The following is a 26,572-nucleotide window of genomic DNA, read 5'->3' as shown; positions in this document are numbered from 1 at the left end:
GAGAGAGCGAGAAACAGAGAGGGAGAAACAGAGAGAAAGAAACAGAGAGAGAGAGAAACAGAGAGATAGAGAAACAGAGAGAGAGAGAGGGAGAAACAGAGAGGGGGAGAAACAGAGAGAGAGAGAAACAGAGAGAGAGAAACAGAGAGAAGGACAGAGGGAGAAACAGAGAGAGAGAGAAACAGAGAGAGGGAGAAACAGAGAGGGAGAAACAGAGAGAGGGAGAAACAGAGAGAGAGAGAAACAGCGACAGAGCGAGAAACAGAGAGAGGGAGAGAGAGAAACAGAGAGAGAGAGAAACAGAGAGAGGGAGAAACAGAGAGAGAGAGAGGGAGAAACAAAGAGGGAGAAACAGTGAGAGGGAGAAACAGAGAGAGAGAGAGGGAGAACCAGAGAGAGGGAGAAACAGAGAGAGGGAGAAACAGAGAGAGAGAGAAACAGAGAGAGAGAAACAGAGAGAGACAAACAGAGAGACAGAGAAACACAGAGAGAGAGAGAGAGAAACAGAGAGAGGGAGAAACAGAATGAGAGAAACAGAGAGAAAGAGAAACAGAGAGAGAGGGAGAAACAGAGAGAGAGACAGAGAATGAGAGAAACAGAGAGAGAGGGAAACAGAGAGAGAAACAGAGAGAGGGAGAAACAGAGAGAGAGAGAAACAGAGAGAGAGAGAAACTGAGAGAGAGAGAGAGAGGGAGAAACAGAGAGAGAGAGAAACAGAGAGAGGGAGAAACAGAGAGAGAGAGAGGGGGAGAAACAGAGAGAGAGAGAGAGAAACAGAGAGTGACAGAAACAGAGAGGGAGAGAAACAGAGAGAGAGAGAGAAACAGAATGAGAGAAACAGAGAGAAAGAGAAACAGAGAGAGGGAGAAACAGAGAGAGGGAGAAACAGAGAGAGAGAGAAACAGAGAATGAGAGAAACAGAGAGAGAGAGAAACAGAGAGAGAGAGAAACAGAGAGAGAGAGAAACAGAGAGAGAAACAGAGAGAGAGGGAGAAACAGAGAGAGAGAGAAACAGAGAGAGAGAGGAACAGAGAGAGGGAGAAACAGAGAGAGAGAGAAACAGAGAATGAGAGAAACAGAGAGAGAGAGAAACAGAGAGAGAGAGAAACAGAGAGAGAGAGAAACTGAGAGAGAGAGAAACAGAGAGAGAGAGAAAAAGAGAGAGAGAAACAGAGAGAGAGAAACAGAGAGAGAGAGAAACAGAGAGAGAGAGAAACAGAGAGAGAGAGAAGCAGAGAGAGAGAGAAGCTGAGAGAGAGGGAGAAACAGAGAGAGGGAGAAACAGAGAGAGAGAGAAACAGAGAGAGAGAGAAACAGAGAGAGAGAGAAACAGAGAGAGAGAGAAACAGAGAGAGAGAGAAACAGAGAGTGAGAAACAGAGAGAGAGAGAGAGAGGGAGAAACAGAGAGAGGGAGAAACTGAGAGAGGGAGAAACAGAGAGAGGGAGAAACAGAGAGAGAGAGAAACAGAGAGAGAGACAGAGGGAGAAACAGAGAGAGAGAGAAACAGAGAGAGGGAGAAACAGAATAAGAGAAACTGAGAGAGGGAGAAACAGAGAGAGGGAGAAACAGAGAGAGAGAGAAACAGAGAGAGAGACAGAGGGAGAAACAGAGAGAGAGAGAAACAGAGAGAGAGACAGAGGGAGAAACAGAATAAGAGAAACAGAGAGAGGGAGAAATAGAGAGAGAGAGAAACAGAGAGAGGGAGAAACAGAATAAGTGAAACAGAGAGAAAGAGAAACAGAGAGAGAGACAGAGAATGAGAGAAACAGAGAGAGGGAGAAACAGAGAGAGAGAGAGAGAGAGGGAGAAACAGAGAGAGAGAGAAACAGAGAGAGGGAGAAACAGAGAGAGAGAGAAACAGAGAGAGAGAGAAACAGAGAGAGAAACAGAGAGAGAGAGAAACAGAGAGAGAGAGAAACAGAGAGAGAGAGAGGGAGAAACAGAGATAGGGAGAAACAGAGAGAGGGAGAAACAGAGAGAGAGAGAAACAGAGAGAGAGAGAAACAGAGAGAGAGAGAAAGAGAGAGAGAGAGAAACAGAGAGAGAGAGAAACAGAGAGAGAGAGAAACAGAGAGAGAGAGAAACAGAGAGAGGGAGAAACAGAGAGAGAGAGAAACAGAGAATGAGAGAAACAGAGAGAGAGAGAAACAGAGAGAGAGAGAAACTGAGAGAGAGAGAGAAACTGAGAGAGAGAGAAACAGAGAGAGAAACAGAGAGAGAGAGAAACAGAGAGAGAGAGAAACAGAGATAGAGAGAAACAGAGAGAGAGAGAAACAGAGAATGAGAGAAACGGAGAGAGAGAGAAACAGAGAGAGAGAGAAACAGAGAGAGAGAGAAACAGAGAGAGAGAGAAACAGAGAGAGAGAGAAACAGAGAGAGAGAAACAGAGAGAGAGAAACAGAGAGAGAGAGAGAAACAGAGAGAGGGAGAAACAGAATGAGAGAAACAGAGAGAGAGAGAAACAGAGAGGGAGAAACAGAGAGAGAGAGAAACAGAGAGAGAGAGAAACAGTGAGAGAGAGAAACAGAGAGAGAGAGAGAGGGAGAAACAGAGAGAGGGAGAAACAGAGAGAGGGAGAAACAGAGAGAGGGAGAAACAGAGAGAGAGAAACAGAGAGAGAGAGAAACACAGAGAGAGAGAGAGGGAGAAACAGAGAGAGGGAGAAACAGAGAGAGGGAGAAACAGAGAGAGAGAGAAACAGAGAGAGAGAGAAACAGAGAGAGAGAGAAACAGAGAGAGAGACAGAGGGAGAAACAGAGATGGAGAGAAACAGAGAGAGAGACAGAGGGAGAAACTGAGAGAGAGAGAAACAGAGAGAGGGAGAAACAGAATGAGAGAAACAGAGAGAAAGAGAAACATAGAGAGAGGGAGAAACAGAGAGAGAGACAGAGGGAGAAACAGAGAGAGAGAGAAACAGAGAGAGGGAGAAACAGAATGAGAGAAACAGAGAGAGAGAGAAACAGAGAGAGAGAGAAACAGAGAGAGAGAGATACAGAGAGAGAGAGAAACAGAGAGAGAGAGAAACAGAGAGAGAGAGAGAGGGAGAAACAGAGAGAGGGAGAAACAGAGAGAGGGAGAAACAGAGAGAGAGAGAAACAGAGAGAGAGAGAAACAGAGAGAGAGAGAAACAGAGAGAGAGAGAAACAGAGAGAGAGAGAAACAGAGAGTGAGAAACACAGAGAGAGAGAGGGAGAAACAGAGAGAGGGAGAAACAGAGAGAGAGAGAAACAGAGAGAGGGAGAAACAGAATGAGAGAAACAGAGAGAAAGAGAAACAGAGAGAGAGGGAGAAACAGAGAGAGAGACAGAGAATGAGAGAAACAGAGAGAGAGGGAAACAGAGAGAGAAACAGAGAGAGGGAGAAACAGAGAGAGAGAGAAACAGAGAGAGAGAGAAACTGAGAGAGAGAGAGAGAGAGAGGGAGAAACAGAGAGAGAGAGAAACAGAGAGAGGGAGAAACAGAGAGAGAGAGAGGGGGAGAAACAGAGAGAGAGAGAGAGAAACAGAGAGTGACAGAAACAGAGAGGGAGAGAAACAGAGAGAGAGAGAGAAACAGAATGAGAGAAACAGAGAGAGGGAGAAACAGAGAGAGAGAGAAACAGAGAATGAGAGAAACAGAGAGAGAGAGAGAAACAGAGAGAGAGAGAAACAGAGAGAGAGAGAAACAGAGAGAGAAACAGAGAGAGAGGGAGAAACAGAGAGAGAGAGAAACAGAGAGAGAGAGGAACAGAGAGAGGGAGAAACAGAGAGAGAGAGAAACAGAGAATGAGAGAAACAGAGAGAGAGAGAAACAGAGAGAGAGAGAAACTGAGAGAGAGAGAAACAGAGAGAGAAACAGAGAGAGAGGGAGAAACAGAGAGAGAGAGAAACAGAGAGAGAGCGAAACAGAGAGAGAGAAACAGAGAGAGAGAAACAGAGAGAGAGAGAGAAACAGAGAGAGGGAGAAACAGAATGAGAGAGAAACAGAGAGAGAGAGAAACAGAGAGAGAGAGAAACAGAGAGAGAGAAACAGAGAGAGAGAAACAGAGAGAGAGAGAGAAACAGAGAGAGGGAGAAACAGAATGAGAGAAACAGAGAGAGAGAGAAACAGAGAGAGAGAAACAGAGAGAGAGAGAAACAGAGAGAGAGAGAAACAGTGAGAGAGAGAAACAGAGAGAGAGAGAGAGGGAGAAACAGAGAGAGGGAGAAACAGAGAGAGAGAGAGAGAGGGAGAAACAGAGAGAGGGAGAAACTGAGAGAGGGAGAAACAGAGAGAGGGAGAAACAGAGAGAGAGAGAAACAGAGAGAGAGACAGAGGGAGAAACAGAGAGAGAGAGAAACAGAGAGAGGGAGAAACAGAATAAGAGAAACTGAGAGAGGGAGAAACAGAGAGAGGGAGAAACAGAGAGAGAGAGAAACAGAGAGAGAGACAGAGGGAGAAACAGAGAGAGAGAGAAACAGAGAGAGAGACAGAGGGAGAAACAGAATAAGAGAAACAGAGAGAGGGAGAAATAGAGAGAGAGAGAAACAGAGAGAGGGAGAAACAGAATAAGTGAAACAGAGAGAAAGAGAAACAGAGAGAGAGACAGAGAATGAGAGAAACAGAGAGAGGGAGAAACAGAGAGAGAGAGAGAGAGAGGGAGAAACAGAGAGAGAGAGAAACAGAGAGAGGGAGAAACAGAGAGAGAGAGAAACAGAGAGAGAGAGAAACAGAGAGAGAAACAGAGAGAGAGAGAAACAGAGAGAGAGAGAGGGAGAAACAGAGATAGGGAGAAACAGAGAGAGGGAGAAACAGAGAGAGAGAGAAACAGAGAGAGAGAGAAACAGAGAGAGAGAGAAACAGAGAGAGAGAGAAACAGGGAGAGAGAGAAACAGAGAGAGGGAGAAACAGAGAGAGAGAGAAACAGAGAATGAGAGAAACAGAGAGAGAGAGAAACAGAGAGAGAGAGAAACTGAGAGAGAGAGAGAAACTGAGAGAGAGAGAAACAGAGAGAGAAACAGAGAGAGAGAGAAACAGAGAGAGAGAGAAACAGAGAGAGAGAGAAACAGAGAGAGAGAAACAGAGAATGAGAGAAACGGAGAGAGAGAGAAACAGAGAGAGAGAGAAACAGAGAGAGAGAGAAACAGAGAGAGAGAGAAACAGAGAGAGAGAAACAGAGAGAGAGAAACAGAGAGAGAGAGAGAAACAGAGAGAGGGAGAAACAGAATGAGAGAAACAGAGAGAGAGAGAAACAGAGAGAGAGAAACAGAGAGAGAGAGAAACAGAGAGAGAGAGAAACAGAGAGAGAGAGAAACAGAGAGAGAGAGAGAGGGAAAAACAGAGAGAGGGAGAAACAGAGAGAGGGAGAAACAGAGAGAGGGAGAAACAGAGAGAGAGAAACAGAGAGAGAGAGAAACACAGAGAGAGAGAGAGGGAGAAACAGAGAGAGGGAGAAACAGAGAGAGGGAGAAACAGAGAGAGAGAGAAACAGAGAGAGAGAGAAACAGAGAGAGAGAGAAACAGAGAGACAGACAGAGGGAGAAACAGAGATGGAGAGAAACAGAGAGAGAGACAGAGGGAGAAACTGAGAGAGAGAGAAACAGAGAGAGGGAGAAACAGAATGAGAGAAACAGAGAGAAAGAGAAACATAGAGAGAGGGAGAAACAGAGAGAGAGACAGAGGGAGAAACAGAGAGAGAGAGAAACAGAGAGAGGGAGAAACAGAATGAGAGAAACAGAGAGAGAGAGAAACAGAGAGAGAGAGAAACAGAGAGAGAGAAACAGAGAGAGAGAGAAACAGAGAGAGAGAGATACAGAGAGAGAGAGAAACAGAGAGAGAGAGAGAGGGAGAAACAGAGAGAGGGAGAAACAGAGAGAGGGAGAAACAGAGAGAGAGAGAAACAGAGAGAGAGAGAAACTGAGAGAGAGAGAAACAGAGAGAGAGAGAAACAGAGAGAGAGAGAAACAGAGAGTGAGAAACAGAGAGAGAGAGAGAGAGGGAGAAACAGAGAGATGGAGAAACTGAGAGAGGGAGAAACAGAGAGAGGGAGAAACAGAGAGAGAGAGAAACAGAGAGAGAGACAGAGGGAGAAACAGAGAGAGAGAGAAACAGAGAGAGGGAGAAACAGAATAAGAGAAACAGAGAGAGGGAGAAACAGAGAGAGAGACAGAGGGAGAAATAGAGAGAGAGAGAAACAGAGAGAGAGAAACAGAGAGAGGGAGAAACAGAGAGAGAGAGAAACAGAGAGAGGGAGAAACAGAGAGAGAAACAGAGATAGAGAGAGAAACAGAGAGAGAGAATCAGAGAGGGAGAAACAGAGAGAGAGAGAAACAGAGAGAGGGAGAAACAGAGAGAGAGAAACAGAGAGAGACAGAAACAGAGAGAGCGAGAAACAGAGAGGGAGAAACAGAGAGAAAGAAACAGAGAGAGAGAGAAACAGAGAGATAGAGAAACAGAGAGAGAGAGAGGGAGAAACAGAGAGGGGGAGAAACAGAGAGAGAGAGAAACAGAGAGAGAGAAACAGAGAGAGAGAAACAGAGAGAAGGACAGAGGGAGAAACAGAGAGAGAGAGAAACAGAGAGAGGGAGAAACAGAGAGGGAGAAACAGAGAGAGGGAGAAACAGAGAGAGAGAGAAACAGCGACAGAGCGAGAAACAGAGAGAGAGAGAGAGAGAGAAACAGAGAGAGAGAGAAACAGAGAGAGGGAGAAACAGAGAGAGAGAGAGGGAGAAACAAAGAGGGAGAAACAGTGAGAGGGAGAAACAGAGAGAGAGAGAGGGAGAACCAGAGAGAGGGAGAAACAGAGAGAGGGAGAAACAGAGAGAGGGAGAAACAGAGAGAGAGAAACAGAGAGAGACAAACAGAGAGACAGAGAAACACAGAGAGAGAGAGAGAGAAACAGAGAGAGGGAGAAACAGAATGAGAGAAACAGAGAGAAAGAGAAACAGAGAGAGAGGGAGAAACAGAGAGAGAGACAGAGAATGAGAGAAACAGAGAGAGAGGGAAACAGAGAGAGAAACAGAGAGAGGGAGAAACAGAGAGAGAGAGAAACAGAGAGAGAGAGAAACTGAGAGAGAGAGAGAGAGGGAGAAACAGAGAGGGAGAGAAACAGAGAGAGGGAGAAACAGAGAGAGAGAGAGGGGGAGAAACAGAGAGAGAGAGAGAGAAACAGAGAGTGACAGAAACAGAGAGGGAGAGAAACAGAGAGAGAGAGAGAAACAGAATGAGAGAAACAGAGAGAAAGAGAAACAGAGAGAGGGAGAAACAGAGAGAGGGAGAAACAGAGAGAGAGAGAAACAGAGAATGAGAGAAACAGAGAGAGAGAGAAACAGAGAGAGAGAGAAACAGAGAGAGAGAGAAACAGAGAGAGAAACAGAGAGAGAGGGAGAAACAGAGAGAGAGAGAAACAGAGAGAGAGAGGAACAGAGAGAGGGAGAAACAGAGAGAGAGAGAAACAGAGAATGAGAGAAACAGAGAGAGAGAGAAACAGAGAGAGAGAGAAACAGAGAGAGAGAGAAACTGAGAGAGAGAGAAACAGAGAGAGAAACAGAGAGAGAGGGAGAAACAGAGAGAGAGAGAAACAGAGAGAGAGCGAAACAGAGAGAGAGAAACAGAGAGAGAGAAACAGAGAGAGAGAGAGAAACAGAGAGAGGGAGAAACAGAATGAGAGAGAAACAGAGAGAGAGAGAAACAGAGAGAGAGAGAAACAGAGAGAGAGAAACAGAGAGAGAGAAACAGAGAGAGAGAGAGAAACAGAGAGAGGGAGAAACAGAATGAGAGAAACAGAGAGAGAGAGAAACAGAGAGAGAGAAACAGAGAGAGAGAGAAACAGAGAGAGAGAGAAACAGTGAGAGAGAGAAACAGAGAGAGAGAGAGAGGGAGAAACAGAGAGAGGGAGAAACAGAGAGAGGGAGAAACAGAGAGAGGGAGAAACAGAGAGAGGGAGAAACAGAGAGAGGGAGAAACACAGAGAGAGAGAGAGGGAGAAACAGAGAGAGGGAGAAACAGAGAGAGGGAGAAACAGAGAGAGAGAGAAACAGAGAGAGAGAGAAACAGAGAGAGAGAGAAACAGAGAGAGAGACAGAGGGAGAAACAGAGATGGAGAGAAACAGAGAGAGAGACAGAGGGAGAAACAGAGAGAGAGAGAAACAGAGAGAGGGAGAAACAGAATGAGAGAAACAGAGAGAGAGAGAAACAGAGAGAGAGAGAAACAGAGAGAGAGAAACAGAGAGAGAGAGAAACAGAGAGAGAGAGATACAGAGAGAGAGAGAAACAGAGAGAGAGAGAGAGGGAGAAACAGAGAGAGGGAGAAACAGAGAGAGGGAGAAACAGAGAGAGAGAGAAACAGAGAGAGAGAGAAACAGAGAGAGAGAGAAACAGAGAGAGAGAGAAACAGAGAGAGAGAGAAACAGAGAGTGAGAAACAGAGAGAGAGAGAGAGAGGGAGAAACAGAGAGATGGAGAAACTGAGAGAGGGAGAAACAGAGAGAGGGAGAAACAGAGAGAGAGAGAAACAGAGAGAGAGACAGAGGGAGAAACAGAGAGAGAGAGAAACAGAGAGAGGGAGAAACAGAATAAGAGAAACAGAGAGAGGGAGAAACAGAGAGAGAGAGACAGAGGGAGAAATAGAGAGAGAGAGAAACAGAGAGAGAGAAACAGAGAGAGGGAGAAACAGAGAGAGAGAGAAACAGAGAGAGGGAGAAACAGAGAGAGAAACAGAGATAGAGAGAGAAACAGAGAGAGAGAATCAGAGAGGGAGAAACAGAGAGAGAGAGAAACAGAGAGAGGGAGAAACAGAGAGAGAGAAACAGAGAGAGACAGAAACAGAGAGAGCGAGAAACAGAGAGGGAGAAACAGAGAGAAAGAAACAGAGAGAGAGAGAAACAGAGACATAGAGAAACAGAGAGAGAGAGAGGGAGAAACAGAGAGGGGGAGAAACAGAGAGAGAGAGAAACAGAGAGAGAGAAACAGAGAGAAGGACAGAGGGAGAAACAGAGAGAGAGAGAAACAGAGAGAGGGAGAAACAGAGAGGGAGAAACAGAGAGAGGGAGAAACAGAGAGAGAGAGAAACAGCGACAGAGCGAGAAACAGAGAGAGAGAGAGAGAGAAACAGAGAGAGAGAGAAACAGAGAGAGGGAGAAACAGAGAGAGAGAGAGGGAGAAACAAAGAGGGAGAAACAGTGAGAGGGAGAAACAGAGAGAGAGAGAGGGAGAACCAGAGAGAGGGAGAAACAGAGAGAGGGAGAAACAGAGAGAGAGAAACAGAGAGAGAGAAACAGAGAGACAGAGAAACACAGAGAGAGAGAGGGAGAAACAGAGAGAGGGAGAAACAGAGAGAGAGAGAAACAGAGAGAGGCAGAAACAGAATGAGAGAAACAGAGAGAAAGAGAAACAGAGAGAGAGGGAGAAACAGAGAGAGAGACAGAGAATGAGAGAAACAGAGAGAGAGGGAAACAGAGAGAGAAACAGAGAGAGGGAGAAACAGAGAGAGAGAGAAACAGAGAGAGAGAGAAACTGAGAGAGAGAGAGAGAGGGAGAAACAGAGAGAGAGAGAAACAGAGAGAGGGAGAAACAGAGAGAGAGAGAGGGGGAGAAACAGAGAGAGAGAGAGAGAAACAGAGAGTGACAGAAACAGAGAGGTAGAGAAACAGAGAGAGAGAGAGAAACAGAATGAGAGAAACAGAGAGAAAGAGAAACAGAGAGAGGGAGAAACAGAGAGAGGGAGAAACAGAGAGAGAGAGAAACAGAGAATGAGAGAAACAGAGAGAGAGAGAAACAGAGAGAGAGAGAAACAGAGAGAGAGAGAAACAGAGAGAGAAACAGAGAGAGAGGGAGAAACAGAGAGAGAGAGAAACAGAGAGAGAGAGGAACAGAGAGAGGGAGAAACAGAGAGAGAGAGAAACAGAGAATGAGAGAAACAGAGAGAGAGAGAAACAGAGAGAGAGAGAAACAGAGAGAGAGAGAAACTGAGAGAGAGAGAAACAGAGAGAGAAACAGAGAGAGAGGGAGAAACAGAGAGAGAGAGAAACAGAGAGAGAGCGAAACAGAGAGAGAGAAACAGAGAGAGAGAAACAGAGAGAGAGAGAGAAACAGAGAGAGGGAGAAACAGAATGAGAGAAACAGAGAGAGAGAGAAACAGAGAGAGAGAAACAGAGAGAGAGAGAAACAGAGAGAGAGAGAAACAGAGAGAGAGAGAGAGGGAGAAACAGAGAGAGGGAGAAACAGAGAGAGGGAGAAACAGAGAGAGAGAAACAGAGAGAGAGCGAAACACAGAGATAGAGAGAGGGAGAAACAGAGAGAGGGAGAAACAGAGAGAGGGAGAAACAGAGAGAGAGAGAAACAGAGAGAGAGAGAAACAGAGAGAGAGAGAAACAGAGAGAGAGAGAAACAGAGAGAGAGACAGAGGGAGAAACAGAGAGAGAGAGAAAAACAGAGAGAGAGACAGAGGGAGAAACAGAGAGAGAGAGAAACAGAGAGAGGGAGAAACAGAATGAGAGAAACAGAGAGAAAGAGAAACAGAGAGAGAGGGAGAAACAGAGAGAGACAGAGGGAGAAACAGAGAGAGAGAGAAACAGAGAGAGGGAGAAACAGAATGAGAGAAACAGAGAGAGAGAGAAACAGAGAGAGAGAGAAACAGAGAGAGAGAGAAACAGAGAGAGAGAAACAGAGAGAGAGAAACAGAGAGAGAGAGAAACAGAGAGAGAGAGAAACAGAGAGAGAGAGAAACAGAGAGAGAGAGAAACAGAGAGAGAGAGAAACAGAGAGAGAGAGAAACAGAGAGTGAGAAACAGAGAGAGAGAGAGAGAGCGAGAAACAGAGAGAGGGAGAAACTGAGAGAGGGAGAAACAGAGAGAGGGAGAAACAGAGAGAGAGAGAAACAGAGAGAGAGACAGAGGGAGAAACAGAGAGAGAGAGAAACAGAGAGAGGGAGAAACAGAATAAGAGAAACAGAGAGAGGGAGAAACAGAGAGAGGGAGAAACAGAGAGAGAGAGAAACAGAGAGAGAGACAGAGGGAGAAACAGAGAGAGAGAGAAACAGAGAGAGGGAGAAACAGAATAAGTGAAACAGAGAGAAAGAGAAACAGAGAGAGAGGGAGAAACAGAGAGAGAGACAGAGAATGAGAGAAACAGAGAGAGGGAGAAACAGAGAGAGAGAGAAACAGAGAGAGAGAGAGAGAGAGAGGGAGAAACAGAGAGAGAGAGAAACAGAGAGAGGGAGAAACAGAGAGAGAGAGAAACAGAGAGAGAGAGAAACAGAGAGAGAAACAGAAAGAGAGAGAAACAGAGAGAGAGAGAGGGAGAAACAGAGAGAGGGAGAAACAGAGAGAGAGAGAAACAGAGAGAGAGAGAAACAGAGAGAGAGAGATTCAGAGAGAGAGAGAATCAGAGAGAGAGAGAAACAGAGAGAGGGAGAAACAGAGAGAGAGAGAAACAGAGAGAGAGAGAAACAGAGAGAGAGAGAATCAGAGAGAGAGAGAATCAGAGAGAGAGAGAAACAGAGAGAGGGAGAAACAGAGAGAGGGAGAAACAGAATGAGAGAAACAAAGAGAAAGAGAAACAGAGAGAGAGGGAGAAACAGAGAGAGAGAGAGACAGAGAGAGAGAGAAACAGAGAGAGAGAGAAACTGAGAGAGAGAGAAACTGAGAGAGAGAGAGGGAGAAGCAGATAGAGGGAGAAACAGAGAGAGAGAAACAGAGAGAGAGAGAAACAGAGAGAGAGAGAAACAGAGAGAGGGAGAAACGGAGAGAGGGAGAAATAGAGAGAGAGAAACAAAGAGAAAGAGAAACAGAGAGAGAGGGAGAAACAGAGAGAGAGAGAGACAGAGAGAGAGAGAAACAGAGAGAGAGAGAAACTGAGAGAGAGAGAGGGAGAAGCAGATAGAGGGAGAAACAGAGAGAGAGAAACAGAGAGAGAGAGAAACAGAGAGAGGGAGAAACAGAGAGAGAGAAACAGAGAGAGGTAGAAACAGAGAGAGGGAGAAACAGAGAGAGAGAGAAACAGAGAGAGAGAGAAACAGAGAGAGAGAAAAACAGAGAGAGAGAGAAACAGAGAGAGAGAGAAACAGAGAGGGAGAAACAGAGAGAGGGAGAAACAGAGAGAGAGAAACAGAGAGAGAGAAACAGAGAGAGGGAGAAACAGAGAGAGAGAGAAACAGAGAGAGGGAGAAACAGAGAGAGGGAGAAACAGAGAGAGAAACAGAGATAGAGAGAGAAACAGAGAGAGAGAAACAGAGAGGGAGAAACAGACAGAGAGAGAAACAGAGAGAGGGAGAAACAGAGAGAGAGAGAAACAGAGAGAGGGAGAAACAGAGAGAGCGAGAAACAGAGAGACAGAAACAGAGAGAGAGAAACAGAGAGAGAGAGAAACAGAGAGATAGAGAAACAGAGAGAGAGAGAGGGAGAAACAGAGAGGGGGAGAAACAGAGAGAGAGAGAAACAGAGAGAGAGAAACAGAGAGAGAGAGAAACAGAGAGAGAGACAGAGGGAGAAACAGAGAGAGAGAGAAACAGAGAGAGGGAGAAACAGAATGAGAGAAACAGAGAGAAAGAGAAACAGAGAGAGAGGGAGAAACAGAGAGAGAGACAGAGGGAGAAACAGAGAGAGAGAGAAACAGAGAGAGGGAGAAACAGAATGAGAGAAACAGAGAGAGAGAGAAACAGAGAGAGAGAGAAACAGAGAGAGAGAGAAACAGAGAGAGAGAAACAGAGAGAGAGAAACAGAGAGAGAGAGAAACAGAGAGAGAGAGAAACAGAGAGAGAGAGAAACAGAGAGAGAGAGAGAGGGAGAAACAGAGAGAGGGAGAAACAGAGAGAGAGAGAAACAGAGAGAGAGAGAAACAGAGAGAGAGAGAAACAGAGAGAGAGAGAAACAGAGAGAGAGAAACAGAGAGAGAGAGAGAGAGGGAGAAACAGAGAGAGGGAGAAACTGAGAGAGGGAGAAACAGAGAGAGGGAGAAACAGAGAGAGAGAGAAACAGTGAGAGAGACAGAGGGAGAAACAGAGAGAGAGAGAAACAGAGAGAGGGAGAAACAGAATAAGAGAAACAGAGAGAGGGAGAAACAGAGAGAGGGAGAAACAGAGAGAGAGAGAAACAGAGAGAGAGACAGAGGGAGAAATAGAGAGAGAGGGAAACAGAGAGAGGGAGAAACAGAATAAGTGAAACAGAGAGAAAGAGAAACAGAGAGAGAGGGAGAAACAGAGAGAGAGACAGAGAATGAGAGAAACAGAGAGAGGGAGAAACAGAGAGATAGAGAAACAGAGAGAGAGAGAAACAGAGAGAGAAACAGAGAGAGAGAGAAACAGAGAGAGAGAGGGAGAAACAGAGATAGGGAGAAACAGAGAGAGGGAGAAACAGAGAGAGAGAGAAACAGAGAGAGAGAGAAACAGAGAGAGAGAGAAACAGAGAGAGAGAGAAACAGAGAGAGAGAGAAACAGAGAGAGGGAGAAACAGAGAGAGAGAGAGAAACAGAGAATGAGAGAAACAGAGAGAGAGAGAAACAGAGAGAGAGAGAAACTGAGAGAGAGAGAGAAACTGAGAGAGAGAGAAACAGAGAGAGAAACAGAGAGAGAGGGAGAAACAGAGAGAGAGAGAAACAGAGAGAGAGAGAAACAGAGAAACAGAGAATGAGAGAAACGGAGAGAGAGAGAAACAGAGAGAGAGAGAAACAGAGAGAGAGAGAAACAGAGAGAGAGAGAAACAGAGAGAGAGAAACAGAGAGAGAGAAACAGAGAGAGAGAGAGAAACAGAGAGAGGGAGAAACAGAATGAGAGAAACAGAGAGAGAGAGAAACAGAGAGAGAGAAACAGAGAGAGAGAGAAACAGAGAGAGAGAGAAACAGAGAGAGAGAGAAACAGAGAGAGAGAGAGAGGGAGAAACAGAGAGAGGGAGAAACAGAGAGAGGGAGAAACAGAGAGAGGGAGAAACAGAGAGAGAGAAACAGAGAGAGAGAGAAACACAGAGAGAGAGAGAGGGAGAAACAGAGAGAGGGAGAAACAGAGAGAGGGAGAAACAGAGAGAGAGAGAAACAGAGAGAGAGAGAAACAGAGAGAGAGAGAAACAGAGAGAGAGAGAAACAGAGAGAGAGACAGAGGGAGAAACAGAGATGGAGAGAAACAGAGAGAGAGACAGAGGGAGAAACAGAGAGAGAGAGAAACAGAGAGAGGGAGAAACAGAATGAGAGAAACAGAGAGAAAGAGAAACATAGAGAGAGGGAGAAACAGAGAGAGAGACAGAGGGAGAAACAGAGAGAGAGAGAAACAGAGAGAGGGAGAAACAGAATGAGAGAAACAGAGAGAGAGAGAAACAGAGAGAGAGAGAAACAGAGAGAGAGAAACAGAGAGAGAGAGATACAGAGAGAGAGAGAAACAGAGAGAGAGAGAGAGGGAGAAACAGAGAGAGGGAGAAACAGAGAGAGGGAGAAACAGAGAGAGAGAGAAACAGAGAGAGAGAGAAACAGAGAGAGAGAGAAACAGAGAGAGAGAGAAACAGAGAGAGAGAGAAACAGAGAGAGAGAGAAACAGAGAGTGAGAAACAGAGAGAGAGAGAGAGAGAGAGGGAGAAACAGAGAGATGGAGAAACTGAGAGAGGGAGAAACAGAGAGAGGGAGAAACAGAGAGAGAGAGAAACAGAGAGAGAGACAGAGGGAGAAACAGAGAGAGAGAGAAACAGAGAGAGACAGAAACAGAGAGAGCGAGAAACAGAGAGGGAGAAACAGAGAGAAAGAAACAGAGAGAGAGAGAAACAGAGAGATAGAGAAACAGAGAGAGAGAGAGGGAGAAACAGAGAGGGGGAGAAACAGAGAGAGAGAGAAACAGAGAGAGAGAAACAGAGAGAAGGACAGAGGGAGAAACAGAGAGAGAGAGAAACAGAGAGAGGGAGAAACAGAGAGGGAGAAACAGAGAGAGGGAGAAACAGAGAGAGAGAGAAACAGCGACAGAGCGAGAAACAGAGAGAGAGAGAGAGAGAAACAGAGAGAGAGAGAAACAGAGAGAGGGAGAAACAGAGAGAGAGAGAGGGAGAAACAAAGAGGGAGAAACAGTGAGAGGGAGAAACAGAGAGAGAGGGAGGGAGAAACAGAGAGAGGGAGAAACAGAGAGAGGGAGAAACAGAGAGAGGGAGAAACAGAGAGAGAGAAACAGAGAGAGAGAGAAACAGAGAGAGAGAGAGAGGGAGAAACAGAGAGAGGGAGAAATAGAGAGAGAGAGAAACAGAGAGAGGGAGAAACAGAATGAGAGAAACAGAGAGAAAGAGAAACAGAGAGAGAGGGAGAAACAGAGAGAGAGACAGAGAATGAGAGAAACAGAGAGAGAGAGAGAGAGAAACAGAGAGAGAGAGAAACAGAGAGAGAGAGAAACAGAGAGAGAGAGAAACAGAGAGAGAGAGAAACAGAGAGAGAGAGAAACTGAGAGAGAGAGAGAGAGGGAGAAACAGAGAGAGAGAGAAACAGAGAGAGGGAGAAACAGAGAGAGAGAGAGGGGGAGAAACAGAGAGAGAGAGAGAGAAACAGAGAGTGACAGAAACAGAGAGGGAGAGAAACAGAGAGAGAGAGAAACAGAGAGAGGGAGAAACAGAGAGAGGGAGAAACAGAGAGAGAGAGAAACAGAGAATGAGAGAAACAGAGAGAGAGAGAAACAGAGAGAGAGAGAAACAGAGAGAGAGAGAAACAGAGAGAGAAACAGAGAGAGAGGGAGAAACAGAGAGAGAGAGAAACAGAGAGAGAGAGGAACAGAGAGAGGGAGAAACAGAGAGAGAGAGAAACAGAGAATGAGAGAAACAGAGAATGAGAGAAACAGAGAGAGAGAGAAACAGAGAGAGAGAGAAACAGAGAGAGAGAGAAACAGAGAGAGAGAAACAGAGAGAGAGAGAAACTGAGAGAGAGAGAAACAGAGAGAGAAACAGAGAGAGAGGGAGAAACAGAGAGAGAGAGAAACAGAGAGAGAGCGAAACAGAGAGAGAGAAACAGAGAGAGAGAAACAGAGAGAGAGAGAGAAACAGAGAGAGGGAGAAACAGAATGAGAGAAACAGAGAGAGAGAGAAACAGAGAGACAGAAACAGAGAGAGAGAGAAACAGAGAGAGAGAGAAACAGAGAGAGAGAGAGAGAGGGAGAAACAGAGAGAGGGAGAAACAGAGAGAGGGAGAAACAGAGAGAGAGAAACAGAGAGAGAGAGAAACACAGAGAGAGAGAGAGAGGGAGAAACAGAGAGAGGGAGAAACAGAGAGAGAGAGAAACAGAGAGAGAGAGAAACAGAGAGAGAGAGAAACAGAGAGAGAGACAGAGGGAGAAACAGAGAGAGAGAGAAAAACAGAGAGAGAGACAGAGGGAGAAACAGAGAGAGAGAGAAACAGAGAGAGGGAGAAACAGAATGAGAGAAACAGAGAGAAAGAGAAACAGAGAGAGAGGGAGAAACAGAGAGACAGAGGGAGAAACAGAGAGAGAGAGAAACAGAGAGAGGGAGAAACAGAATGAGAGAAACAGAGAGAGAGAAACAGAGAGAGAGAGAAACAGAGAGAGAGAGAAACAGAGAGAGAGAGAAACAGAGAGAGAGAGAAACAGAGAGAGAGAGAAACAGAGAGAGAGAGAAACAGAGAGTGAGAAACAGAGAGAGAGAGAGAGAGGGAGAAACAGAGAGAGGGAGAAACTGAGAGAGGGAGAAACAGAGAGAGGGAGAAACAGAGAGAGAGAGAAACAGAGAGAGAGACAGAGGGAGAAACAGAGAGAGAGAGAAACAGAGAGAGGGAGAAACAGAATAAGAGAAACAGAGAGAGGGAGAAACAGAGAGAGGGAGAAACAGAGAGAGGGAGAAACAGAGAGAGAGACAGAGGGAGAAATAGAGAGAGAGAGAAACAGAGAGAGGGAGAAACAGAATAAGTGAAACAGAGAGAAAGAGAAACAGAAAGAGAGGGAGAAACAGAGAGAGAGACAGAGAATGAGAGAAACAGAGAGAGGGAGAAACAGAGAGAGGGAGAAACAGAGAGAGGGAGAAACAGAGAGAGAGAAACAGAGAGAGAGAGAAACAGAGAGAGAGAGAGGGAGAAACAGAGAGAGGGAGAAACAGAGAGAGAGAGAAACAGAGAGAGGGAGAAACAGAATGAGAGAAACAGAGAGAAAGAGAAACAGAGAGAGAGGGAGAGACAGAGAATGAGAGAAACAGAGAGAGAGAGAAACAGAGAGAGAAACAGAGAGAGGGAGAAACAGAGAGAGAGAGAGGGAGAAACAAAGAGGGAGAAACAGTGAGAGGGAGAAACAGAGAGAGAGAGAGGGAGAACCAGAGAGAGGGAGAAACAGAGAGAGGGAGAAACAGAGAGAGAGAAACAGAGAGAGAGAAACAGAGAGACAGAGAAACACAGAGAGAGAGAGGGAGAAACAGAGAGAGGGAGAAACAGAGAGAGAGAGAAACAGAGAGAGGCAGAAACAGAATGAGAGAAACAGAGAGAAAGAGAAACAGAGAGAGAGGGAGAAACAGAGAGAGAGACAGAGAATGAGAGAAACAGAGAGAGAGGGAAACAGAGAGAGAAACAGAGAGAGGGAGAAACAGAGAGAGAGAGAAACAGAGAGAGAGAGAAACTGAGAGAGAGAGAGAGAGGGAGAAACAGAGAGAGAGAGAAACAGAGAGAGGGAGAAACAGAGAGAGAGAGAGGGGGAGAAACAGAGAGAGAGAGAGAAACAGAGAGTGACAGAAACAGAGAGGGAGAGAAACAGAGAGAGAGAGAGAAACAGAATGAGAGAAACAGAATGAGAGAAACAGAGAGAAAGAGAAACAGAGAGAGGGAGAAACAGAGAGAGGGAGAAACAGAGAGAGAGAGAAACAGAGAATGAGAGAAACAGAGAGAGAGAGAAACAGAGAGAGAGAAACAGAGAGAGAGAGAAACAGAGAGAGAAACAGAGAGAGAGGGAGAAACAGAGAGAGAGAGAAACAGAGAGAGAGAGGAACAGAGAGAGGGAGAAACAGAGAGAGAGAGAAACAGAGAATGAGAGAAACAGAGAGAGAGAGTAACAGAGAGAGAGAGAAACAGAGAGAGAGAGAAACTGAGAGAGAGAGAAACAGAGAGAGAAACAGAGAGAGAGGGAGAAACAGAGAGAGAGAGAAACAGAGAGAGAGCGAAACAGAGAGAGAGAAACAGAGAGAGAGAAACAGAGAGAGAGAGAGAAACAGAGAGAGGGAGAAACAGAATGAGAGAAACAGAGAGAGAGAGAAACAGAGAGAGAGAAACAGAGAGAGAGAGAAACAGAGAGAGAGAGAAACAGAGAGAGAGAGAAACAGAGAGAGAGAGAGAGGGAGAAACAGAGAGAGGGAGAAACAGAGAGAGGGAGAAACAGAGAGAGAGAAACAGAGAGAGAGAGAAACACAGAGAGAGAGAGAGGGAGAAACAGAGAGAGGGAGAAACAGAGAGAGAGAGAAACAGAGAGAGAGAGAAACAGAGAGAGAGACAGAGGGAGAAACAGAGAGAGAGAGAAAAACAGAGAGAGAGACAGAGGGAGAAACAGAGAGAGAGAGAAACAGAGAGAGGGAGAAACAGAATGAGAGAAACAGAGAGAAAGAGAAACAGAGAGAGAGGGAGAAACAGAGAGACAGAGGGAGAAACAGAGAGAGAGAGAAACAGAGAGAGGGAGAAACAGAATGAGAGAAACAGAGAGAGAGAAACAGAGAGAGAGAGAAACAGAGAGAGAGAGAAACAGAGAGAGAGAGAAACAGAGAGAGAGAGAAACAGAGAGAGAGAGAAACAGAGAGAGAGAGAAACAGAGAGTGAGAAACAGAGAGAGAGAGAGAGAGGGAGAAACAGAGCGAGGGAGAAACTGAGAGAGGGAGAAACAGAGAGAGGGAGAAACAGAGAGAGAGAGAAACAGAGAGAGGGAGAAACAGAATAAGAGAAACAGAGAGAGGGAGAAACAGAGAGAGGGAGAAACAGAGAGAGGGAGAAACAGAGAGAGAGACAGAGGGAGAAATAGAGAGAGAGAGAAACCGAGAGAGGGAGAAACAGAATAAGTGAAACAGAGAGAAAGAGAAACAGAAAGAGAGGGAGAAACAGAGAGAGAGACAGAGAATGAGAGAAACAGAGAGAGGGAGAAACAGAGAGAGAGAGAAACAGAGAGAGAGAGAGAGAGAGGGAGAAACAGAGAGAGAGAGAAACAGAGAGAGGGAGAAACAGAGAGAGAGAGAAACAGAGAGAGAGAGAAACAGAGAGAGAAACAGAGAGAGAGAGAAACAGAGAGAGAGAGAGGGAGAAACAGAGAGAGGGAGAAACAGAGAGAGGGAGAAACAGAGAGAGAGAGAAACAGAGAGAGAGAGAAACAGAGAGAGAGAGAATCAGAGAGAGGGAGAAACAGAATGAGAGAAACAAAGTGAAAGAGAAACAGAGAGGGAGAAACAGAGAGAGAGAGAGACAGAGAGAGAGAGAAACAGAGAGAGAGAGAAACTGAGAGAGAGAGAGGGAGAAGCAGGTAGAGGGAGAAACAGAGAGAGAGAAACAGAGAGTGAGAGAAACAGAGAGAGAGAGAAACAGAGAGAGGGAGAAACAGAGAGAGGGAGAAATAGAGAGAGAGAAACAGAGAGAGACAAAACAGAGAGAGAGAAACAGAGAGAGGGAGAAACAGAGAGAGAGAAACAGAGAGAGGGAGAAACAGAGAGAGGGAGAAACAGAGAGAGAGAGAAACAGAGAGAGAGAGAAACAGAGAGAGAGAGAAACAGAGAGAGAGAGAAACAGAGAGAGAGAGAAACAGAGAGGGAGAAACAGAGAGAGGGAGAAACAGAGAGAGAGAAACAGAGAGAGAGAAACAGAGAGAGGGAGAAACAGAGAGAGAGAGAAACAGAGAGAGGGAGAAACAGAGAGAGAAACAGAGATAGAGAGAGAAACAGAGAGAGAGAAACAGAGAGGGAGAAACAGAGAGAGAGAGAAACAGAGAGAGGGAGAAACAGAGAGAGAGAAACAGAGAGAGACAGAAACAGAGAGATAGAGAAACAGAGAGAGAGAGAGGGAGAAACAGAGAGGGGGAGAAACAGAGAGAGAGAGAAACAGAGAGAGAGAAACAGAGAGAAGGACAGAGGGAGAAACAGAGAGAGAGAGAAACAGAGAGAGGGAGAAACAGAGAGGGAGAAACAGAGAGAGGGAGAGACAGAGAGAGAGAGAAACAGCGACAGAGCGAGAAACAGAGATAGAGAGAGAGAGAGAAACAGAGAGAGAGAGAAACAGAGAGAGGGAGAAACAGAGAGAGGGAGAAACAGAGAGAGAGAGAGGGAGAAACAGAGAGGGAGAAACAGTGAGAGGGAGAAACAGAGAGAGAGAGAGGGAGAAACAGAGAGAGGGAGAAACAGAGAGAGGGAGAAACAGAGAGAGGGAGAAACAGAGAGAGAGAAACAGAGAGAGAGAAACAGAGAGAGAGAGAAACACAGAGAGAGAGAGGGAGAAACAGAGAGAGGGAGAAACAGAGAGAGAGAGAAACAGAGAGGGAGAAACAGAATGAGAGAAACAGAGAGAAAGAGAAACAGAGAGAGAGGGAGAAACAGAGAGAGAGACAGAGAATGAGAGAAACAGAGAGAGAGAGAAACAGAGAGAGAAACAGAGAGAGGGAGAAACAGAGAGAGAGAGAAACAGAGAGAGAGAGACAGAGACAGAGAGAGAGACAGAGAGAGAGAGAGACAGAGAGAGAGAGACAGACAGAGAGAGAGAGAGAGACAGAGACAGAGTGTGAGAGACAGAGAGAGACAGACAGACAGAGAGAGAGAGAGAGACAGAGACAGAGTGTGAGAGACAGAGAGAGACAGACAGACAGAGAGAGAGAGAGAGACAGAGACAGAGTGTGAGAGACAGAGAGAGACAGACAGACAGAGAGAGAGAGAGACAGAGAGTGAGAGAGTGAGAGACTGGGAGCACAGACAAGGCCTTCGGCCCATTGCGTCTGTGCCAGTGAGAAACACCCACCTCACTCTTCTCATCCCTATGCCAGCACTTGGGTAATAGTCTTGTCCGCACTGGGATCGCAAGAGCACATCTAACTACTCCTGAAATGTTCTGAGGGTGTCTGCCTCCACCACCCTTTCAGGCAGCGACTTCCTGACTCCCACCCCCTTTGGGTGAAAAGGTTTTTCCTCACATCCTGACCTAACACACACACACACCCATAAGACATCGGAGCAGAATTAGGCCACTCGGCCCATCGAGTCTGCTCCGCCATTCAATCATGGCTGATATTTTCTCATCCCCATTCTCCTGCCTTCTCCCCATAACCCCGATCCCCTTATTAATCAAGAACCTATCTATCTCTGTCTTAAAGACACTCAGTGAATTGGCCTCCACAGCCTTCTGCGGCAAAGAGTTCCACAGATTCACCACCCTCTGGCTGGAGAAATTCCTCCTCATCTCAGTTTTAAAGGATCGTCCCTTTAGTCTGACGTGGTGTCCTCTGCTTCTAGTTTCTCCTACAAGTGGAAACATCCTCTCCACGTCCACTCTATCCAGGCCTCGCAGTATCCTGTAAGTTTCAATGAGATCCCCCCTCATCCTTCTAAACTCCAATGAGTACAGACCCAGAATCCTCAACCGTTCCTCATACGACAAGCTCTTCATTCCAGGGATCATTCTTGTGAACCTCCTCTGGACCCTTTCCAAGGCCAACACATCCTTCCTTAGATACGGGGCCCAATCTGCTCACAATACTCCAAATGGGGTCTGACCAGAGCCTTATACAGCCTCAGAAGTACATCCCTGGTCTTGTATTCCAGCCCTCTTGACATGAATTCTAACATTGCATTTGCCTTCCTAACTGCCGACTGAACCTGCACGTTAACCTTAAGAGAATCATGAACAAGGACTCCCAAGTCCCTTTGTGCTTCTGATTTCCAAAGCATTTCCACATTTAGAAAATAGTCTGTGCCTAAATTCCTCTTTCCAAAGTGCATAACCTCTCATTTTTCCACATTGTATTTCATCTGCCACTTCATTGCCCACTCTCCTAGCTTGTCCAAATCCTTCTGCAGCCCCCCTGCTTCCTCAATCCTACCTGTCCCTCTGCAGATCTTTGTATCATCTGCAAACTTAGCAACAGTGCCTTCAGTACCTTCTTCCAGATCATTAATGTATATTGTGAAAAGTTGTGGTCCCAGCACCGACCCCTGAGGCACACCACTAGTCACCGGCTGTCATCCTGAAAAAGACCCCTTTATCCCCACTCTCTGCCTTCTGCCAGTCAGCCAATCCTCTATCCATGCCAGGATCTTACCTGAACACCATGGGCTCTTAACTTATTCAACTGTCTCCTATACGGCACCTTGTCAAAGGCCTTCTGGAAATCTAAATAAATCACGTCCACTGGTTCTCCTTCGGCTAGCTTCCTTGTTACCTCCTCAAAGAACTTGAACAGATTTGTCAGACACGACCTCCCCTTGACAAAGCCGTGCTGACTCAGTCCTATTGTCTCACGCGCACAGACACAGACTCACAGACACACACACAGACACGCGCACAGACACACAGACTCACAGACACACACACAGACACGCGCACAGACACACAGACTCACAGACACGCGCACAGACACACAGACTCACAGACACACACACAGACACACGCACAGACACACAGACTCACAGACACACACACACACTCACTTTCTATAGGCCTCCGAAAAGTTCCAGAGATGTAGAGGAGAGGATTGCAAAGATGATTCTGGAAAGGAGCGAAAGCAACAGGGTAGTTAAATGAAAAATGAAATGAAAATCGCTTATTGTCACAAGTAGGCTTCAAAAGAAGTTACTGTGAAAAGCCCCTAGTCGCCACATTCCGGCGCCTGTTCGGGGAGGCTGATACGGGAATTGAACCGTGCTGCTGGCCTGCCTTGGTCTGCTTTCAAAGCCAGCGATTTAGCCCTGTGCTAAACAGCCCCCTTGTTATGGGGGACTTTAACTTTCCAAATATTGACTGGAAACGCTATAGTTCGAGTACATTAGATGGGTCCGTTTTTGTCCAATGTGTGCAGGAGGGTTTCCTGACACAGTATGTGTAAAGAGATCTAGGAGTACAGGTCCACAGATCACTGAAAGGGGCTACACAGGTGGAGAAGGTAGTCAAGAAGGCATACGGCATGCTTGCCTTCATTGGCCGGGGCATTGAGTATAAGAATTGGCAAGTCATGTTGCAGCTGTATAGAACCTTAGTTAGGCCACACTTGGAGTATAGTGTTCAATTCTGGTCGCCACACTACCAGAAGGATGTGGAGGCTTTAGAGAGGGTGCAGAAGAGATTTACCAGAATGTTGCCTGGTATGGAGGGCATAAGCTATGAGGAGCGATTGAATAAACTCGGTTTGTTCTCACTGGAACGAAGGAGGTTGAGGGGCGACCTGATAGAGGTATACAAAATTATGAGGGGCATAGACAGAGTGGATAGTCAGAGGCTTTTCCCCAGGGTAGAGGGGTCAATTATTAGGGGGCATAGGTTTAAGGTGAGAGGGGCAAAGTTTAGAGTAGATGTACGAGGCAAGTTTTTTACGCAGAGGGTAGTGGGTGCCTGGAACTCACTACCGGAGGAGGTAGTGGAAGCAGGGACGATAGGGACATTTAAGGGGCATCTTGACAAATATATGAATAGGATGGGAATAGAAGGATACGGACCCAGGAAGTGTAGAGGATTGTAGTTTAGTCGGGCAGTATGGTCGGCATGGGCTTGGAGGGCCGAAGGGCCTGTTCCTGTGCTGTACATTTCTTTGTTCTTTGTATGTAGATAGGCCAACGAGAGGCGAGGCCATATTGGATTTGGTACTGGGTAATGAACCAGGACAGGTGTTAGATTTGGAGGTAGGTGAGCACTTTGGTGATAGTGACCACAATTCGATTACGTTTACTTTAGTGATGGAAAGGGATAGGTATATGCCGCAGGGCAAGAGTTATATCTGGGGGAAAGGCAATTATGATGCGATGAGGCAAGACTTAGGATACATCGGATGGAGAGGAAAACTGCAGGGGATGGGCACAATGGAAACGTGGAGCTTGTTCAAGGAACAGCTACTGAGTGTCCTTGATAAGTATGTACCTGTCAGGCAGGGAGGAAGTGGTCGAGCAAGGGAACCGTGGTTCACTAAGGCAGTCGAAACACTTGTCAAGAGGAAGAAGGAGGCGTATGTAAAGATGAGACATGAAGGTTCAGTAAGGGCACTCGAGAGTTACAAGTTAGCTAGGAAGGACCTAAAGAGAGAGCTAAGAAGAGCCAAGAGGGGACATGAGAAGTCTTTGGCAGGTAGGATCAAGGATAACCCTAAAGTTTCTATAGATATATCAGGAATAAACGAATGACTAGGGTAAGAGTAGGGCCAGTCAAGGACAGTTGTGGGAAGTTGTGCTTGGAGTCCGAGGAGATAGGAGAGGTGCTAAATGAATATTTTTCGTCAGTATGCACACAGGAAAAAGACAATGTTGTCGCGGAGAATACTGAGATTCAGGCTACTAGACTAGAAGGGCTTGAGGTTCATAAGGAGGAGGTGTTAGCAATTCTGCAAAGTGTGAAAATAGCTAAATCCCCTGGGCCGGATGGGATTTATCCTAGGATTTTCTGGGAAGCTAGGGAGGAGATTGCTGAGCCTTTGGCTTTGATCTTTAAGTCATCTTTGTCTCCAGGAATAGTGCCAGAAGACTGGAGGATAGCAAATGTTGTCCCCTTGTTCAAGAAGGGGAATAGAGATAACCCCGGTAACTATAGACCAGTGAGCCTTACTTCTGTTGTGGGAAAAATCTTGGAAAGGTTGAAAAGAGTTAGGATGTATAATCATCTGGAAAGGAATAATTTGATTAGAGATAGTCAACACGGTTTTGTGAAGGGTAGGTCGTGCCTCACAAACCTTATAGAGTTCTTTGAGAAGGTGACCAAACAGGTGGATGAGGGTAAAGCAGTTGATGTGGTGTATATGGATTTCAGTAAAGCGTTTGATAAGGTTCCCCACGGTAGGCTAACGCAGAAAATACGGAGGCATGGGATTCAGGGAGGTTTAGCAGTTTGGATCAGAAATTGGCTAGCTGGAAGAAGACAAAGGGTGGTGGTTGATGGGAAATGTTCAGACTGAAGTCCAGTTACTAGTGGTGTACCACAACGATCTGTTTTGGGGCCACTGCTGTTTGTCATTTTTATAAATGACCTGGAGGAGGGCGTAGAAGGATGGGTGAGTAAATTTTAAGATGACACTAAAGTTGGTGGAGTTGTGGACAGTGCGGAAGGATGTTACAAGTTACAGAGGGACATAGATAAGCTGCAGCGCTGGGCTGAGAGGTGGCAAATGGAGTTTAATGCAGAAAAGTGTGAGGTGATTCATTTTGGAAGGAATAACAGGAAGACTGAGTACTGGGCTATTGGTAAGATTCTTGGCAGTGTGGATGAGCAGAGAGATCTCGGTGTCCATGTACATAGATCCCTGAAAGTTGCCACCCAGGTTGAGAGGGTTGTTAAGAAGGCGTACGGTGTGTTAGCTTTTATTGGTAGAGGGATTGAGTTTCGGAGCCATGAGGTCATGTTGCAGCTGTACAAAACTCTGGTGCGGCCGCATTTGGAGTATTGCGTGCAATTCTGGTCGCCGCATTATAGGAAGGATGTGGAAGCATTGGAAAGGGTGCAGAGGAGATTTACCAGAATGTTGCCTGGTATGGAGGGAAGATCTTATGAGGAAAGGCTGAGGGACTTGAGGTTGTTTTCGTTAGAGAGAAGAAGGTTAAGAGGTGACTTAATTGAGGCATACAAGATGATCAGATGATTGGATAGGGTGGACAGTGAGAGCCTTTTTCCTCGGATGGTGATGTCTAGCATGAGGGGACGTAGCTTTAAATTGAGGGGAGATAGATATAAAACAGATGTCAGAGGTCGGTTCTTTACTCAGAGAGTAGTAAGGGCGTGGAATGTCCTGCCTGCAACAGTAGTGGACTCGCCAACACTAAGGACATTCAAATGGTCATTGGATAGACATATGGACAATAAGGGAATAGTGTAGATGGGCTTTAGAGTGGTTTCTCAGGTCGGCGCAACATCGAGGGCCGAAGGGCCTGTACTGCGCTGTAATGTTCTATGTTCTATGACACACACACACACGGACACACATACAGACACGCACACACAGACACGCACACACACAGACACACATTCAGACAGACACACATTCAGACAGACATACACACAGACACACACACACACACAGGCACACACAAAGACACACACATGCAGACACACACACAGACACGCACACACACAGACACACACACACAGACACACGCACACACAAAGACACACACATGCAGACACACACAGACACGCACACACACACACATACACAGACACACACACAGACACACACACACTGACAGACATACACACAGACACACACACACACACAGACACACACAAGCATCAAGTTGGAGACGGGTGATGAGGTGGAGGTGGACAGGGAGGAGACAGGGAAATGTGACAGAAAACATTTGTACATACCGTTACCCACAGTGCGGAGACTGTGTGTCCAGAAACTACTGTGGATTGCTGGCAGAGAGAGGTTTGTGTGGGCCAAGAGATGATATTTGGGACCCCTGCAATTGAACACAAACACATCAGAAAGCAGGTGCAAGGAGGGAAGGCATTCAGACCGAGTCTGAG

General features: G+C 46.1%; 1 protein-coding gene across 2 annotated transcripts in view; it reads right to left on the bottom strand.

The window, feature by feature from the left end:
• The window catches only part of LOC140409377 (rhotekin-like), a 342,330-nt gene that overhangs the window by 223,066 nt on the left and 92,692 nt on the right, over nucleotides 1-26,572 (bottom strand). For both annotated transcript variants that reach the window (XM_072497827.1, XM_072497828.1), the window contains one exon: nucleotides 26,411-26,505. In XM_072497827.1, the coding sequence (XP_072353928.1) occupies nucleotides 26,411-26,505 (95 nt within the window). The remainder of the gene's footprint in view (nucleotides 1-26,410; nucleotides 26,506-26,572) is intronic.

This window comes from Scyliorhinus torazame, chromosome 3, assembly GCF_047496885.1.
Source record: "Scyliorhinus torazame isolate Kashiwa2021f chromosome 3, sScyTor2.1, whole genome shotgun sequence".
NCBI classification, from domain to species: domain Eukaryota; kingdom Metazoa; phylum Chordata; class Chondrichthyes; order Carcharhiniformes; family Scyliorhinidae; genus Scyliorhinus; species Scyliorhinus torazame.
This window is presented reverse-complemented; position numbering and strand designations above follow the sequence as displayed.